Source organism: Acipenser ruthenus, chromosome 15, assembly GCF_902713425.1.
Source record: "Acipenser ruthenus chromosome 15, fAciRut3.2 maternal haplotype, whole genome shotgun sequence".
Lineage (NCBI taxonomy): Eukaryota > Metazoa > Chordata > Actinopteri > Acipenseriformes > Acipenseridae > Acipenser > Acipenser ruthenus.
In genome coordinates this window covers 36,009,090-36,025,229 of record NC_081203.1, presented here as the reverse complement: position 1 = coordinate 36,025,229, position 16,140 = coordinate 36,009,090, and the positions used below count along the sequence as shown (strand labels likewise).

The 16,140-nt window shown below is 45.8% G+C and overlaps 1 protein-coding gene across 2 annotated transcripts in view; it reads right to left on the bottom strand.

The window, feature by feature from the left end:
• Window positions 1-53: 53 nt before the first annotated feature.
• The window catches only part of LOC117963917 (cytoplasmic dynein 1 heavy chain 1), a 40,466-nt gene continuing 24,379 nt past the window's right edge, over window positions 54-16,140 (bottom strand). Inside the window, exons 47-78 of one of the 2 annotated variants that reach the window (XM_058988141.1) lie at window positions 15,799-16,013; window positions 15,509-15,713; window positions 15,037-15,210; window positions 14,618-14,737; window positions 14,250-14,370; window positions 11,904-12,099; window positions 11,213-11,330; window positions 10,812-11,027; window positions 10,367-10,579; window positions 9,962-10,089; window positions 9,699-9,852; window positions 9,416-9,562; window positions 8,933-9,083; window positions 8,043-8,296; window positions 7,498-7,632; window positions 7,310-7,404; window positions 6,802-6,976; window positions 6,449-6,524; window positions 6,200-6,360; window positions 5,484-5,595; window positions 5,133-5,193; window positions 4,553-4,676; window positions 4,157-4,270; window positions 3,749-3,919; window positions 3,281-3,498; window positions 3,077-3,180; window positions 2,721-2,929; window positions 2,244-2,397; window positions 1,753-1,895; window positions 1,289-1,457; window positions 736-863; window positions 54-480 (exon numbers count right to left, since the gene is read on the bottom strand). In XM_058988141.1, the coding sequence (XP_058844124.1) occupies window positions 352-480; window positions 736-863; window positions 1,289-1,457; window positions 1,753-1,895; window positions 2,244-2,397; window positions 2,721-2,929; window positions 3,077-3,180; window positions 3,281-3,498; window positions 3,749-3,919; window positions 4,157-4,270; window positions 4,553-4,676; window positions 5,133-5,193; window positions 5,484-5,595; window positions 6,200-6,360; window positions 6,449-6,524; window positions 6,802-6,976; window positions 7,310-7,404; window positions 7,498-7,632; window positions 8,043-8,296; window positions 8,933-9,083; window positions 9,416-9,562; window positions 9,699-9,852; window positions 9,962-10,089; window positions 10,367-10,579; window positions 10,812-11,027; window positions 11,213-11,330; window positions 11,904-12,099; window positions 14,250-14,370; window positions 14,618-14,737; window positions 15,037-15,210; window positions 15,509-15,713; window positions 15,799-16,013 (4,890 nt within the window). In that variant the 3' untranslated portion in view covers window positions 54-351. Of the gene's footprint in view, window positions 481-735; window positions 864-1,288; window positions 1,458-1,752; window positions 1,896-2,243; window positions 2,398-2,720; window positions 2,930-3,076; window positions 3,181-3,280; window positions 3,499-3,748; window positions 3,920-4,156; window positions 4,271-4,552; window positions 4,677-5,132; window positions 5,194-5,483; window positions 5,596-6,199; window positions 6,361-6,448; window positions 6,525-6,801; window positions 6,977-7,309; window positions 7,405-7,497; window positions 7,633-8,042; window positions 8,297-8,932; window positions 9,084-9,415; window positions 9,563-9,698; window positions 9,853-9,961; window positions 10,090-10,366; window positions 10,580-10,811; window positions 11,028-11,212; window positions 11,331-11,903; window positions 12,100-12,820; window positions 13,017-14,249; window positions 14,371-14,617; window positions 14,738-15,036; window positions 15,211-15,508; window positions 15,714-15,798; window positions 16,014-16,140 lie in introns of both variants that reach the window. The other variant, XM_058988140.1, reaches the window with a different exon arrangement.

Here is a 16,140-nt window from a genome sequence, read left to right as displayed (position 1 = left end):
TGCAATTCATGTGTTTCCGTTTGTTGAAAAGGATGAAAAACGACAGCATAAGGTAATGGGAGACTTGCTTTATTATGGATTACAACAGTACCAAAACACAGAATACCTTCTCATTTCCTTCATAAATACACATGCATATTCCTTCTTTAAAACATCAGTTTGACCACCTTCTATTCCTCAAACCTCTAGACTCACATCTCTCAGACCTTCTTTAAACAAAAACCAGAGATTCTGTAACACGGGGCTGTTTGAGCAGCTTCGCCATGCTAGGTACTACTGCTGCTACACTGCTATAATTCTACTTGAAATGGGGGGTTATTTATTTAGTGTGCTGTTCTGTTAAGCCCTCGTTCACTCTGTGCACAGCACTGCGACCCCGCGCTCGTAGAAGCTGTGCGGACCCTCCTTGGTTGCGATGTCGAAGTCCACAGTGAAGATCAGGTCGGCACGAGTGAAGTTCAGATACACCGGCAGAGTAACCTGGGGAGAAAACGCACGGTAATGAAGTCCCTTCATTAGCAGAGTAACCTGGGGAGACTTCATTAGACACCCCCTGCCCCCAATAACAAAATAGGATTGCCTAGCATGCTAGGCAATATACTATATAAATAATTACACACATTTGTGTTTACGACTCGCAGGACTTCTACTTCAAAGTTTATATAATGTTGTTTTCCAGTACACTAGTCTGCTGTATGCTAGACGGATCCTCCAGGCAGAAGGCATGCCACTCACCGCATTGGCTTTCTTCTCGGTGCTGGTCTGCTTGAGCCAGTGCAGCTGTGTGAGGGGGAGCTCAGTGGAGATGGTGTTCGACAGGGACAGCTTGTTGTTGCTGCATGTGGCTCCCTGGAGCTTCAGGCCTGGAGAGGTGGAAAAATGAAGCGGCTCTGTCAGTGCTACAGAAACACGCCCTATAAATGGTTACTTTACAGCATTAATACAATATATTTTAGAAACTGAAATAAATGTATTTATTTATTCATTCATTCACCACTGCCTCCCAGAGTTGCTTTTGTAATATCTGCATATGTGTGAATTGGATGCATGTATCAAATTGCCAACTCCATAGTAAATCTGGATAATTGTACCATGTTAAGTTTCCTATATATGTATATTTTATAATGCATAATGTAAACAAAGTTTTGGCCTAGAGTTCACACAAACTGTTTTAAAATTTCTAAATTTTAAATTAAAAAAAATCGTGACTGAAGGACTTACATGACTCAAACAAATGGTTCTGTTTTTTGCCTCTGTTTTCCAATGCTATAAAATCGCAGCTCCCTACCTTTGATTCCAAAGCTGCACGCATCCAGCACAGTGTTCTGGGAGGTGGTAACATTCACTTCCAGGCACAGCTCCTCCAAGGACCAGCTGTTGGCCTGGGCAACGTACTGCCTGGTGGCTGTGATGTAAGCCTCGGGGACAAACAAGCCACCGAGACACACGTGGATGTTCTGAAGCACAAGAGACAAAAACAACACAAATCAGCAACCTCTGAAGATACATCTTTAACTCAATAACACATTTAAAACATGGAATACCAAAGAAAATCACATTCAAGAGCACCGCTGTGCAAAACTAATGCACCAGAGACAGTCTGGCACCTGATATAACAAAATAATCTCTCTCTCTCTATCTACACACACACTATAACTGGCTGTGGTTGTACTCCTAGCTCAAGACTCATGGGATTTTGCCCAAAATGTTTTCCTTTTTCTCCCAGAATACATTTTCGTTGACCGTTCCCACCTTGAGTTCCTTGGCTCCTCCACTCGCCGCTGCCTGGGAGATCTGCTGCAGCTGTTTAATACGGTCACTGAAATCAGTCACCCACTGGATCACAGTCATGGAGGCTGGAACAGTGTAGCGAGACCAGCTGCGAGGCAGGATACCTTCATACAAGAGAAAGAGAAAGAGAGAGAGAGAGAGAGAGAGAGAGAGAGAGAGAGAGAGAGAGAAGAGATGACATGGGGTTACACAAGGACATAATAGTGCAAGGATAGTGCTAGTGATAGTGCTTAGGAATGGGTTGCAGAGCCATGCTGTGGATGCTGGGATCCTTTGATCTCAAAACCTTGTCTAGTTTGAGTCTAAAATCACAGCTACTGGGAACCAGACAAGCCCAGACGGGCCGAACGGACTCCTCTCTCTCAGAAATGTTCTCATGTTGTTATGAAGGGCGCTTCAGGACAGTATCTCCGATGCAGGTTACGTGCAGCTTCACGGACTCAGTGCAGTACCTTTGACAAGCTCGTTGATGAGAGTGCGCAGGTCGTTGGTCTGCTTCTTCTTGCCCTCACACACCTGGATCACGTCAGTCAGGTCCTGCCGAACGTCCTGCAGCATCCGGGCCCCCATCTTCACCTCTCGCTCGAAGAACCTGAACAGGGGGTCCTGCGGGATCAAAAGGGGGGGGGGGGGGCACACTGAGTTATTCTTAAAAATAAGAATCCCCCTTCAATAAACTGATGTTATTGTTAGCCAAATGGAAAAACACTAAATCAAATACTGATATTGCGTGTCTGTTTCATCACCAAGCAGCGGGTTTTTAGAACAGCTGTCTTTGGTTAGCATTATCTCGACTGTGCGTTACTAGCTGTCCTGTTGTAACGCAATAACAGAACAGCGGACGTGCATAGAGAACGATGGGAGAGCAGCGTGCGGTGGTTGTTTAGCTGCTGATAAAGCACAGGCGCTGTTTGGAGCGGATTGATCACCTTGATGTTCTCCACGGTGCGTTTCAGGTGGTTCAGGGTCTGGGGGATGAGCTGCAGCCAGTTGCAGGCGGTGGTGTGCAGCGTTCTCATCCAGGCGGGCTGGCTGTCCGGGGTGGAGTTGGTTCTCTGTTTCTTTTCAGTCTCGTAAGCCAGGTCGTCCTCATCCTCAAGCAGCTGCATCTTCAGCATTTTTCTGATCATGTCGATGCCTGAAGCACAAGAGGGGCAATAAAATATAGATCTATCTCAGAAGGTAATTTAAAAAAAAAAAAAAAGTTAAAATCATGCCATGGTTAAAGCAAAACAAAAGGACAGCGAACAAAGACAGCCCTGGACCAATTCAAATGCTCCGTTACCCTGGGTGGTGAGAAGAACCTTCTCGGCGTTGCTTGGCAGACCCAGCCAGGACGGAGTCTGTGTGTCAGGCAGCATCTCAACCCAGTGCACAAACTCCTCACGCCTGGGTTAAAACAACAAGACAGTAACAGTTAGAAGAGCAGGCCTGCCAAGAGCAAACACATGTATTCGTAAATACATCCCATCAGCGAGACTGCGAATACCTGATGCCGTCGGGCATCTGGATATCTTTGTGCCCGTCCACCTTGGAGGCCAGTTTGAATTCGCTGTCGAAGCTGCCGGTGGTGAAGATGCGTTCCAGGAAGGTGTTGAGCAAGCGCTGGTCGAACTCGTTGTCAATGCGGCCGCCGTAGATGGACTGGGCCATCAGGGTCTTCAGTGCAGCCCACGGGATCTTATCAGGGGAGATGTTCTGGCGGCCCTACAATACACAACAGCAACTTTTCATGAATAAACCAGAAACCCAGGAGAGTCAGGGGTGTGCCTGTCCCGTCACAACGTTAAGACTCCCACTGAAAACTCTTTCCATTTTACATGTTACAGGCATATAGATAACAAGTTTCAGTAAAACAAAGCCCTTACGCACTCAAAATGTAATCCCTAAAACAGAGAGAAGAGAAAATGCTTGCGTCCATTCGCTGTGCTGCTCCTCCCCTTGGCAGCGCGCTCACCTTGGCAGTGTCATCGAGCCAGGTGTCCACAGTGTCACAGGCAGAGCGCAGGTCCGACTCTCCGAACTCGTACTTCTTGGACCAGCCCAGGGGAGCGTAGCGCAGCCGCTCCTGAATGATGGCATGGAACCAGGCCAGCAGGAAGTACAGGCGGGCGCGCTCGTTCGGAGCCTGCAAGGCAACAATTGCTATTTTATTAGGGTTATTATTGGATTAAAGTTTCAAGTTTATGAAGCTCTTTTTCAACTGCGAGACACTTTATTGGTTTATTCCCATTTAACCTAACAATAACTAGAAACAAACTTCCAAAAACATACCTAAACAGGGCCCACAGTTTGAAAAACAGTACAATTGCATGCATTTGTCTCCAATAGTTATTGATCTATATGAACACAGCCGGGCTGGTACCTTGCACATCCGAGCCACAGGGATACTACTGAAGGTCCTCAGCATGTTGGCCTTCACTCCAGGAGGAGGTTCAAACACAAAGATGCGCCCGGCACGCAACAGGTTCACTGGAACCTAGGGAGGGGAGAGAGAGAGAGAGAGAGAGAGAGCGAGCGAAGACAGCAGTCAGAGCCCATTGCTAACTGGCAACAAGGAGTCATCAAGCAGATTTGTAACTCGGATTAAACCATTACCCACTGCATTCTAAAGATTAAAAATCTTTAAGCACAGAAATGATTAGTTAAACAATTGTGCTGAAAAGATAGGAAGATACAGGATGTTACTCATCCTTAAGAAAGAAACAAAACAAAAAAAGCAGAGTTTGAAAAGGACGCGGAGCAGGAACCTTTGCTTTACCTTGGGGTTGATTTCCATGGTGAGGAAGAGGCGGAAGCAGGCGTGGGGCTGCATGGAGTGCAGCTTCTTCTCCAACTGCATTAGCCAGCCAGGGGCCAGGTGGACATTCTCCAGCATTACCCACCTGTGTATCAAGAGCACAGCACTGTCAGATACAATAACCCCATTCACAGTACTGTCAGATACAGTAACCCCATTCACAGCACTGTCAGATACAGTAACCTGATTCACAGCACTGTCAGATACAGTAACCTGATTCACAGCACTGTCAGATACAGTAACCCCATTCACAGCACTGTCAGATACAGTAACTCCATTCACTGTCAGATACAGTAACCTGATTCACAGCACTGTCAGATACAGTAACCCCATTCACAGCACTGTCAGATAGAGTAACCCCATTCACTCTCAGATACAGTAACCTGATTCACAGCACAGCATGCATTACTCCATGGGAAATTGGATTTGAAGAATTTGAAAGCGGCCTGTAAACTAACATGGTTGAGATTTAATAAATAAAAGCAGATGTATATTTGATAAATAAAAGTAATTATTAATATAGTTCTATATATTTACAAACCTGCCAGACTTGACTGCTGTGTTGATGTCCCTGTCTGCTTTGTTGAATCCCTCAGCAGAACCTAGACAGAAGGCATGGGTGAATATTTTAGTCCCGATTCCCCCTTTCATTGTTATCAAGCCAAAATATCTACTTTACCCTCTTTGGTATAAAAACATATGGTATGTATATATATTATAAAAACATTTAATTGCTCGCAAGACTCCATAAAAACAGGTTTCAATACCAAAGCTACGAAGGGGGATAGTTTTCTGGAGGAGTTTAACTTGGACACTTTCACAGTTAAAGAATCACTTACACTTGGAGGAGAACACCTAGTTACCCAGTGTTCAGAATTCTAGCTGATCTTACCGATGGAAACGGAGGTGATCTGTTTGTTCTGTTCAGCTGCTAGGTCCCTCACAAGACCGCTGGCATCATACCCAGGTACAGAGCACATCAAAACCGGGGTGCTGGGCTTCACCTAGAGGACACCCCCGTCTGGGTTAGTACAACAACTGGACCTTCTACTTTATTAGGATTCACCAGAAAAAAAACACCTTGTTGCTCTCGGTGGAGGACTGAAAGGGGTTACATTCCTCTAGCTCAGGGACTCTCAGCGACTTCAGGCTGGTCCTGTGGACCCACTATACATTACGCGATGGCTGCAGTGCATTGCACAGAGACAGTTATACAAACTACTCAATACAAACACTAGTAATAAAGCACATTGCAGTACTCTTACTCCTGTATTTAACTAAACAACCCTGTACTTTACATATTTCTAACATTTTTGTAAGAATACAATAGTTGAATATGTGCTTTTCACTGTGCTTCACTGCACTTTGCTTTTCACTGTGCTTCACTGCACTTTGCTTTTCACTGTGCTTCACTGCACTTTGCTTTTCACTGTGCTTCACTGCACTTTGCTTTTCACTGTGCTTCACTGCACTTTGCTTTTCACTGTGCTTCACTGCACTTTGCTTTTCACTGTGCTTCACTGCACTTTGCTTTTCACTGTGCTTCACTGCACTTTGCTGTGCTTTTCACTGTGTGAAAGTGTGAGCAGCATTGCTCCAGGTAGTTACCTCACTGTCCACAATGCTGCCCAGGTCCAGTGGCTGGTCAATGATGGCCATGAAGCTTTCTCCCAGGACTTTGGCCACGAAGTTGTGAGACACGGCCAGGAGGCGGTCAGGGCGGAAAGCCTGGATCAGCAGCAGCTGATGAACCGCCTGCCCGATTGGAGCTGGAGAGAGGACAAGGAGAGCAGTGTGAACAAAGCTAATAAAAACAACAAAACAATCTCCACGCTCCGACACAGACCCAAAACTCACTTGCGGGTTTCTCTTCAGTCCACAGATAGGGCACAGTCTGTTCTGGAGAGCTGCTCTCCAGCCAGATGAAGATTTGCTAAATGAAATAAAAGACAAATAAAATGAGTTAATAACAGCAACAACAGAACAAATCCCACGGCCCACTGTAATCTCACACATTGAAGATTTAAACACATTAATACCGTATACAAAAAAATAAACGACAGAACAGCCAACGTGTGCAGAGGTAGATACTCAAACCTTAAGAGGAAGGGTGCACTGAAAACACCGACTTACAGCAGTACAGAATACAACAACTGTTACTTAAAGCAGGAGCACCAGGTTTTTACACATCGAACAGGTAACGCACTTACCTCGTCAGCCTCAACTTTTGAAACAAGGTCCTTAAAGGCAGGCAGGCGACTCAGACGGACCATTGCCTCAGCCTGGTCACTGGTCAGTTCTTTGACCTTGGGCACAGAGGAGCCGGTCAACACAATCTCCTTCCCTCGGAGGAAATGCTGGAACTCTGCATCATACGAGGGCTCGCTGCAATACAGAGGTAAAAACACATGAAAAAATATCTGCATTAGACAAAACGGCAGCAGCAATACGTTTTCAGTCATTTCATCATTTATTGCCTCAGTGAAGCAAAACAATTGAATTATTATCATTGATTTAGTTTTTGGAGGGTTAGCTTCCGATTGCCCCCCACAAAAAAATAAAAAAAATAAAAGCAGCCTGCAAAAACATCTACTGATCTCCAGCTGTTCATCTAGAACTTAATTACAAGGAATGCAATAACGCAAACGTTTTATCTTTTAAAATGAAAACGAACCTGAAAATCAATAGATGAATTAAATCCAGTAATAAACCTTTCACCTGTTTATCCCTTTAAGGTAGATCCTGGCCATCAGCATGGCAAAGGTGATGTGATCGTGATGCAGCATCCCTCTCGCCACTCTATTGAAAGCGATCTGTTGGGGTAGAACACAAGGGGATGGTTACACACGTGGATCTGCCCGCTGTGCTCAGAAACAGCAGCATGCAGTCAGAGGAGGAATCCGGACCTGGAACAGATCTTTGGTGATGATGGACAGGCGGTGGGTGTGGTCAGTGATGCCCTTCAGGTTGGTGTTCTCATACAGCACAGTGTGGTAAATATCCAGGAAGAGGTGCAGTGAATACTGGTAGAGGAAGTGGATCTGAAGCGAGAGAGAGAGAGAGAGAGAGAGAGACATCACAACCACAATCACAACTAGCATACAATTAGTATCTTAAACTATAGAAACACAAGTATTAGGGGGCTCCCGGTGTAATGCAATCCTAAATAAAAGGGATGTGTACTTCTAGTAAATGGTTTGTGTTCTAGTTCTGCCACCTAAACCAGCATCCAATAAAAAATAAATAAATAAATAAATAAATAAATAAATAAATAAATAAATAAATAAATGACAGCGTCTTCTAGACTTTGTTTATGTAATACAGCAAATGGGACGGCTGGGCATGTCAGCAATGTGACAATCAACAGCCAAACTGGAAAGCAGACGCACACTTTGTACAGCAGTCTTGCAAACACATCACCAGTCTAGCTGTGGCCGTGCCGCAGTCTCACCTGGTTGAGCGCCTCCATGGTGAAGTAGATGCTGCTGCAGGCTGTGGACAGGGTCAGGTATTGTTGGGACACCGTCTCCACCTCCTGCATGACGATGTCCGTCTCCTCCACCTTGCGGGTCACCTCGGCCGCCTCCTTCTTCAGGTTCTCCAGCGTGGTGATGATGGTGTCGTCGTCCAGGATGCGACCCTTCACCTCGTTCAGGGCCTGCAGCAGGGACTTCTCGAGCTGCCGCAGACGAAGCTGGAACTCGCCTGCCGATCGATGGGAGAGGAAACCTCCATTAGCAAGAGGCACGCTCGGTGGGAAATGAAGCAAGGCTGTGTTTGGATTCGCCAAGCCTACCGCCAGCATTGGCTTGTTAACGGGGGTGTTGTTAAATGCTTGGACTCCATTCAAATCGTTTAAAAGGTTGTCAAACATGCATGTGAAGTAAATGTTGGCCTTAATGTTTACACAGTAGTAACTATAGGAGTAACTATAGAGTGTTTCATAGTCCATCATGTGGGACTAATGTAGTCATAAAAGACATTTACACTGCAGTCATATATCTGAACCCTTTCAGTCCTGTTATCTTTGCGCCGTATGAAATCCCATTGGAACCTCACAGGACTCCTATGTCCCAGTCCGAGGTAGTGTAGAAATATATGAACAAAATATATGTACTGTTGCCTTGTTCACATGTATACTCAATAAAGGAGTTCCTTTTTAAAATGACATAATTCAGGACTGAAAGGGTTAACATCTATTGGGAGTACTTCTAGTTATCGGAGTGGCTACTGACCTTCCAAAGACGTTTAAACGCTTAATAAATCAAATCTGAAATCGGGCACCCCTCCTTGTTAAGCTTCCAAATCAAACCCCGTAGCTCTGTCAGTCCCAAGGCCCACCTTGCAGTTTAAGGAGGTCCGAGCGCTTCTCATCCACGTCCGGCCTCTCTGCTTTCAGCACCTCGTTGAGACACTGGCTCTGCAAGCTGCTGCGGGTCACGGTGAAGTTCACAAAGGTCACGCGAGAACACAGGTCTGGAGGGAACTCCACCTGGAAACACACCCACCAATGCAACAGTAACAAATCAGTTAAGAATAAACAATGTGCATTTGGAACCATAGAAGAAGACTCCTGCATCACATTCTATATTCTGGTGAACAGGATACCTGCCTTGAACTTCCATGAACTTTCTCCAAACTTCTTGATTTTAAAAAAGATGTATTATCTCCATATCATATGGCTCACCTTGCTGCGCAGTTGTAATCCTGTAATACTGCTACTTAACCTTCATTCTTAACGAACAAAGCTACATTGTGTTACAGCTGGTCGTGGTTACCAATGAAAAATAAAAGTTCATCACCATTCAATTTCAGTTCACTTACCGTCGGGTCTCTGGTGGAGAGGAAGATGACGAAGGAAGGAGACAAGTCGATGTCCTGGTCCCCGAGAGTGATGAGAACTCGTCCCCCAGTCCTTCGTACCTCTCTGTTCAGGACCGGATTCAGAATGGGGTCGTAACTCTCCACGTCCTGTGATTTTAAAAGTGGTTTAAATCCTCAGCAATCCATGCCCACCCAGACAGCCCGCTGGAACCCGCGCCCCACCCAGACAGCGCGCGCTGGAACCCGCGCCCCGCCCAGACAGCGTGCTGGAACATGCACCCACCTGAACCAGCAGCGGGTTCCCGAATCGCAGGGCGCTCTCCAAGTTCTTCCTGAAGGCATCGTCCAGGAAGCTGGTCCTGGTGATCTTGCGCTCTTTGTACTCATTCATGATGAACTCTGTGGCTTGTCCAGAGGGATCGATGATAAGCGGGTATCTGCAAGAGAAATTTTCAGGTTTAAAAAAAAAAAAAAAAAAGTGGGAAATTAGCTTACCAGTTGTCCTTATTGGAGAACACAGGATCCTTATACATAAAAATAACCAACCTATTGAATCTCTTGAGCATGATGGCATTCTCAGTGCAGAGGTCGTCAGCAGGCAGGGAGTTGGCCTGCCAGCGCAGCCGCTCGTCAGCGTTCGACAGGTACTCCGTCCTAGCGATGTCCGTGCGGAACTGAAGAGACAATAGAATTCATAGATAAATGCAAAAAAAGTAGACACTACTTGGATCTCTGTCAATGTTGTCTACCTCAACCTACCTTTCAGTAGGTCTACAGTGAGGAAATGCTAGAAATGCTTCAAAAAGTACCCCACAAGGCAAATCGTTTGAACAGTATCGTTACCTCCTGTTTTTTCATCCCACTTGCCCAGCTACTTCTAGACCACCCTATCAATACAAAATATTGATACGTTCCAGGAACACGCAGAGCTGCTGAGAAACGCGCGTCTACCTGAATGTTGGCCTGCTGCATGTGGTGTGACCAGGTGGTGAACAGATTCTGACGCATCTGCTGATCGAAGTACCCGGCGTAGGCGATGAAGGCCGCGGACAGGCAGCAGTCTCCAGCGATGGTGGACATCTGGTTCTTAAAGGTCTCGCTGGTCTTCTCCCAGCGGTCACGCTCGGCGGACAAGCTCTTCAGCAGGGCTGTGCTGCGGTTCACCTGAGGGTTATCGGGGCAAGCTTATTGGAAACATGGTGTGTATATATATATATATTTTAAATCCCTCTGATGTTCCATAATCGCAAGGTAAATATTGCATTCCTCTATAAATATCAAGCTACTTTAAAAAGTAGATAAGCCTGTGACAATTCCAGTACACTTCTTCACGGAGTTGAAATTATTCTTATTTATTTTTGCGTGCTTTAGTTGATAAAATAACGTGTGTCCCCACCTTGGCCTCGACGGCTGCCAGGTCTGCCTTGATGGCCTGTGCCTCGGAGATGAGCACGGCGTACTCCTCCTTGTAGCGGGCGATGCTGGACTCCAAGTCGCGGATCATCTGCTCCACCTCCTCCGCCCTCGACTGGTTCTCCATGGCGTCGTCCTCCAGCTTCTGCAGCTCGTTGCGCAGGGGCTCCACCCTCTTCAGCACGTCCGCGTAATTCAGCTGCGGAGGAAGCAAACCAGCACGCTCGTTACAAATACATTAAAAAACATAGGTTAATCCTTTTTATAAACACTAGCTTAAAAATCAGACAGTGGAAAAGACATTGGACTGCAGCGGACACAACTGTCACACCTGACACCGGCAGTTCAAGATGACGGACGAAAGACTTGCTGTAGCGTCTTTACCTGAGCGATGGCCCATTTCACCATAGGCCCACAAGCCAGAGATGCCCTGTTCACAAGCTCATAGTTGAAACTGGGGTTTGACATGTAGTTCTTCTTCATCTTTTCACGGATGGAATCGCTGTGAAAAACAAACTATGATTAGAAAAAGCTGACAGACAAAAAAGCAGCGGGTTTTTATCATTTTTAGACTGACTGGTGCGGTTTGTTTATTTAATTTCATACACAACAGGATAGTAACTGATGCAACTGAAAACACAGGGTTCCCGAATGCTTACCCCCATTAAGCACTTCCTTATGCTAACCAATTCCATTCTATTAGTATTTCCACCCATTCGGGATACCTGCAGAGACAGGGGTGCAGTGCAACACAGCGTGTTTCGGTTTCCCCTGACAGCAATAGGAACCTCTCAGGCAAATGAAACATCCTCTGCGGACACACATCACCCCAGGTGATCCAGGGGATTGCAGACCCAGAAACTCGTCTCGCTTGAAGTCCATCTCCCCATTACTCGATATTTACCACATACAGAGTGCAGATTGTTAAAGCACAACATGCTACATGGATGAATCACTCAACAAATGTATCCCCATGCACCAGCAGTTCAAGAGCAAAGCAAATGGAGGAAACAAACAAAAAAAACAAAACAAAAAAAAAAAACTACAAAACAACCAAACAAGTGAAAATGGATACCTTAAGTCTTCTGAAACAAAGTTGACTATGCTGGTGATGAAATTATCTCTGACAATAACTTGTCTGATCTTTTTCCAGTCATTAGTCTCCTCACCCAGCAGGAGGCAGATTGACTCTAAAGCCAGTTTTACTGCAGCTGGTGGGTTGGCCATGGCTCTCACTTCGACAAGATGATGCTTCTTAATAGAGCTCACAGCTAGTGGAAGGGTGACAAGAAATGGGTTGTTTTTTTTTAATGCAACATGCAGAGAACGGGGGAGTGCAACCACTGCTGGGGTCGGAGAGAGAAACTGGGGGTTCCCTGGCTAGCAGAATAAAGCGATTGAATGATTGAATGATTTAGAGCAATGGTAACGGAAAGCATGTGACGATCGTCACAGTGAACTTCAATCGCTTAAGATTTTGAATCATGTATTGGTGTACAATCCTCACAAGCAGGGGTTACCCATTTTAAATCTGGAGTCAGACATCACTTCCACAGGGAATAGTCTATTGTCAATAGAGAAACAAGTCAAGCCAGTAACAGTTTTAAAAGGAACCTATTAATGTCAGTGTCATCAGCATAAGCCAAAGGTTACACAAGGCAGCCCGGTCTTCAGCAGCAACTCACACACACTGCAGTCCCTGCTGAGGACAAGACTAACGGAGACGCAATGGCGTGGCTAAAGTTTCTGTAAAATCTAGAAACCGCGACTTTATACTGGCTTACATTTCTGTAACTATTTATTTATAAAAAGGTGCCGCCCTTGCTTGATGAGAAGTAGAAAAAAAAAAAGATTTTCTTTTTGATTGGTTGCTTTTGTAGAGTTAAAAAAAAAAAAAAATAAACAAACAGAAACACACATCTGCTAGCCAACACGACAATCAGTTTCATTTCCAACACTCAGCAGTGGCTGGACTTTACCCATTTTATTCACCTGATCTCATCGGCAGAAAAGTTAACAATGGTTGGGATGAAGTTCTCCCTCATTATGATGGAGCGGATCTGTTTCCAGTCAGTGGTGCTTTCTCCCAGGAGCAGACAGATGGACTCCAGAGCCAGCTTCACTGCACCAGGGGGGTTGGCCATTGAGCGGACCTCTACCAGGTGCTGCTTCTTTATGGACTTAACGGCTAAGAACGGCCAAGAGAGGGCGCCGCCGCAATGCAGAGAAAGAGCATGAAAGACAGGGTTGAGAAGTTATGAAAACTCAACAGATGATTCGGAGGAGAGGAAAAAAAGAGCAGAGAACAGTACATGAGGAACAAGGTTGAAATACAGCATGTAAAAAAAATAAAACAGGTTTTGAAAAAACAAAATCATTTATTTAAATAAAACCAGATACAATTTATTATTATTATTATTACTTATTTCTTAGCAGACGCCCTTATCCAGGGCGACTTACAATCGTAAGCAAAAACATTTCAAGCGTTACAATACAATGCTCTGAGCCAGAGTCCTGCATTGGGTCGGGTGCCCGGGGGTGGAATCCGAATGTTTTTGTGGTTTGTGGTTCGAGTGCAAGTCAGAAAATGTCATTTAGAGTCAGGCTTGGGTCTGAATTTCAAAAATCGCCAAAATCGTTTTCTGTCCTTTCAGCGTACTCGTCTGTAGCCCTTTCCCAAATAAGGGATTAGAAGATAAATGTCTAAGCAGTGTTCTTGGTTTGTATTGCTGCTTGTTTGATACGTCGTGAGATCCTTTTATCACATCTGCTTGGTGATATTAAAAACACATGTGGACGAGATGAAACAAAAGACAGCTCAGGGTTTAAATCATGGGGTGGATAATAGTGCGAAACGTAAATCACAAGTGTGGAGTTATTTTGGAATCAAAGCGGATGAAAATAATGAACATGTGACTGGATTCGTTGCTTGTAAAACCTGTCATTATGTTTTTGTGAACGACAGCCACAAAACTGGTACATCATCTGAGAAAGCACAGGTGTAGCTCCCTTTCAACTGGTGGCATGAATGGAATAGACAGGTATTTTATAGTAAAGAAGTAGAGATAGCAAATATGTATAGCCTATCGCATACTGTGACACTGACAGTGTGAGAGGCAGTCGACGGTACACTTGCGGGTCGGGTCGGAGGTAAGAAGGTGGTGCTGCAGCGGGTTGCGGGTTTGGGTCGGGTCCTGTAGTTGCGTGTCCAGGTCGGAAGCGGGTCTCTGGACAGGACTCTGTCTTGAGCAACTACTTAACTACACTAGGGATTGAAATAAGACTCCCATTTAATAAACCCTGGAATGGGTGAAACTGCTATACAATAGGAGTCTTATTACCATCCCAGCACACAGTTACAGACACTGAGCTAGCCCATTCCAAGCTGTACTTCTAATAATATTAGTTGCTGGACACTTACCGTTCTGAGCTTCAAGCACAGCAGGTTCCACCATGTCCAAGTCTTCTTTCACTTTCATTTGCTTGTCTTTAATAATTTCCTGCTGCTTGTAAACGGACTCCTGAATTTCCTGGCTCATAACCTGCAATGCACAGCAACCCACACCAGGCTTAGTTTAGTGCTCTGTCAAGCCAGTGTTAAATAATAGAGTGCGGATAAAAACCAACCTCACACACACACACACACACACACAAAAAAAGGGACAGACTCACACAGCTTCTGCTCTAGTACATAGTTTTCAGCACATATTTGCTTTTGATAATACAGTTGGATTTGAGCAATGGAGCTATAGGAGATTACACACCCCCATCACCAGTTTTCAGGGTTACCTTTTTCTTCTCTGCTTCCTGTTGATCCTTCACCATCTTCTTCAGCTTGTCATTGGCTGCCACGTTCTTCACATCCAAGTCCTGGCTCTTGATCCTTAGGTCCCGACGGAGCTCCTCAACCTAAAGGAACAAAGCAAAGGAAAAACTGAAACAAAGACCTTCTGTAACCAGCTGATGCACGTACCTTACAAGCTGCATGTTTAAAACACTATCCATTGCATTGCCTTATGACTGGACCTGCTTCTAGTGAAGGCTCCAGTTCACACTGCTGTCTATCCAAATCCATTTACAGCCTTGAATGGGATACTTGACCTCTAAAATCAAGAGCCATACTGTGGAGCTCAATCAGCCATCAGCTGGCCCGCCCTGCTCTAACACAAAATGGAGTTCCTCTCAGCAGGAGTGCTGATGTCAGTTACCTGGTCCACAGTCTCCTTGATCTTGCGCAGCCCCACGTTCAGGTGCATCTGCTGCTCCTCCAGCTCGCTGCGCTTCTCGTTGAACAGGTTAGCGTAGTGGTTAATGAAGTCCAGGTAGTGTCGCGGGGTGATGGCCATGGTGCGGCCGCCACGCTTAGCCAATCGGTTGTTTGCCTGAAAATGGAGAAAACCATCTGTAACATTAAACCTCACTAGGTGCCTGTAGCACAATGGGGAGAAACGGTCCCTGCTGATTTTGCCTCCCTAAGCCACGGGAGCGCCAGAGCCAATGTGACGCTCCCTTTGGAATCCCCGGTGAAGACCGACGACTCTGCACAGCCAGGATGCGAACCTGCACTGTACGGCTCACCCAGCACACCACGTGGCTGTGTAAAATGTGCAGTTTTGATAAGGAAAGAAAACAAAAACACATAAACCAAACTGCTCTGGGCTGTGGTGTTCTGCTGTTTACCTGGTGCAGAGTTTGATGCACAAACACACAGCTGTTGACGATGGCCTCGCGGTGGGAGGGAGGCTGGGGGAGCTTGTCGTACACGATGGGCATGTAGTCGGGCACAACGTAGTTCGGCTTCTCCAGGTCCATCTTGCTGGTGAACTCTTTGCCCACCTGGTATAACGCTTCTGTAGACCAGTCTCCGAACCAATTCAACACGCACCTAAACAAACAGCGAGGGGCCACGGTTAGTGCTGGCTGGGGCTGAAGACGGATGTCTGTCACCGAATTGATTCAGGATTGCTGACCTGTTGAAGAGAGCTGGAGAGGTGGCAGCCCTGTCCTTCAGCCCCTCGGAGGATGGGTTCATGGTGAACACCACGTGCAGGTTCCTGATCACCTGGCTCGTGAACCACTTGTACAGCTCCTCGTGAGTGTCCAGCATCAGCCCTTCCTTCTGAGCTCCCTCCTTGCACTGGGTCATCAAGGTGGCGTACTCATCGCCTTCAAACAGACCAGGCACCTGCGCAGGACAACATCAACACAATGACATTTTACATGCCCCCTACAGACAGTTGGTCTTTACTACAAGACCGTGTCTTCTAAAAAGCTCGCTCGCCCCCCCCCCCAGTATGTATAATTTAAGTACA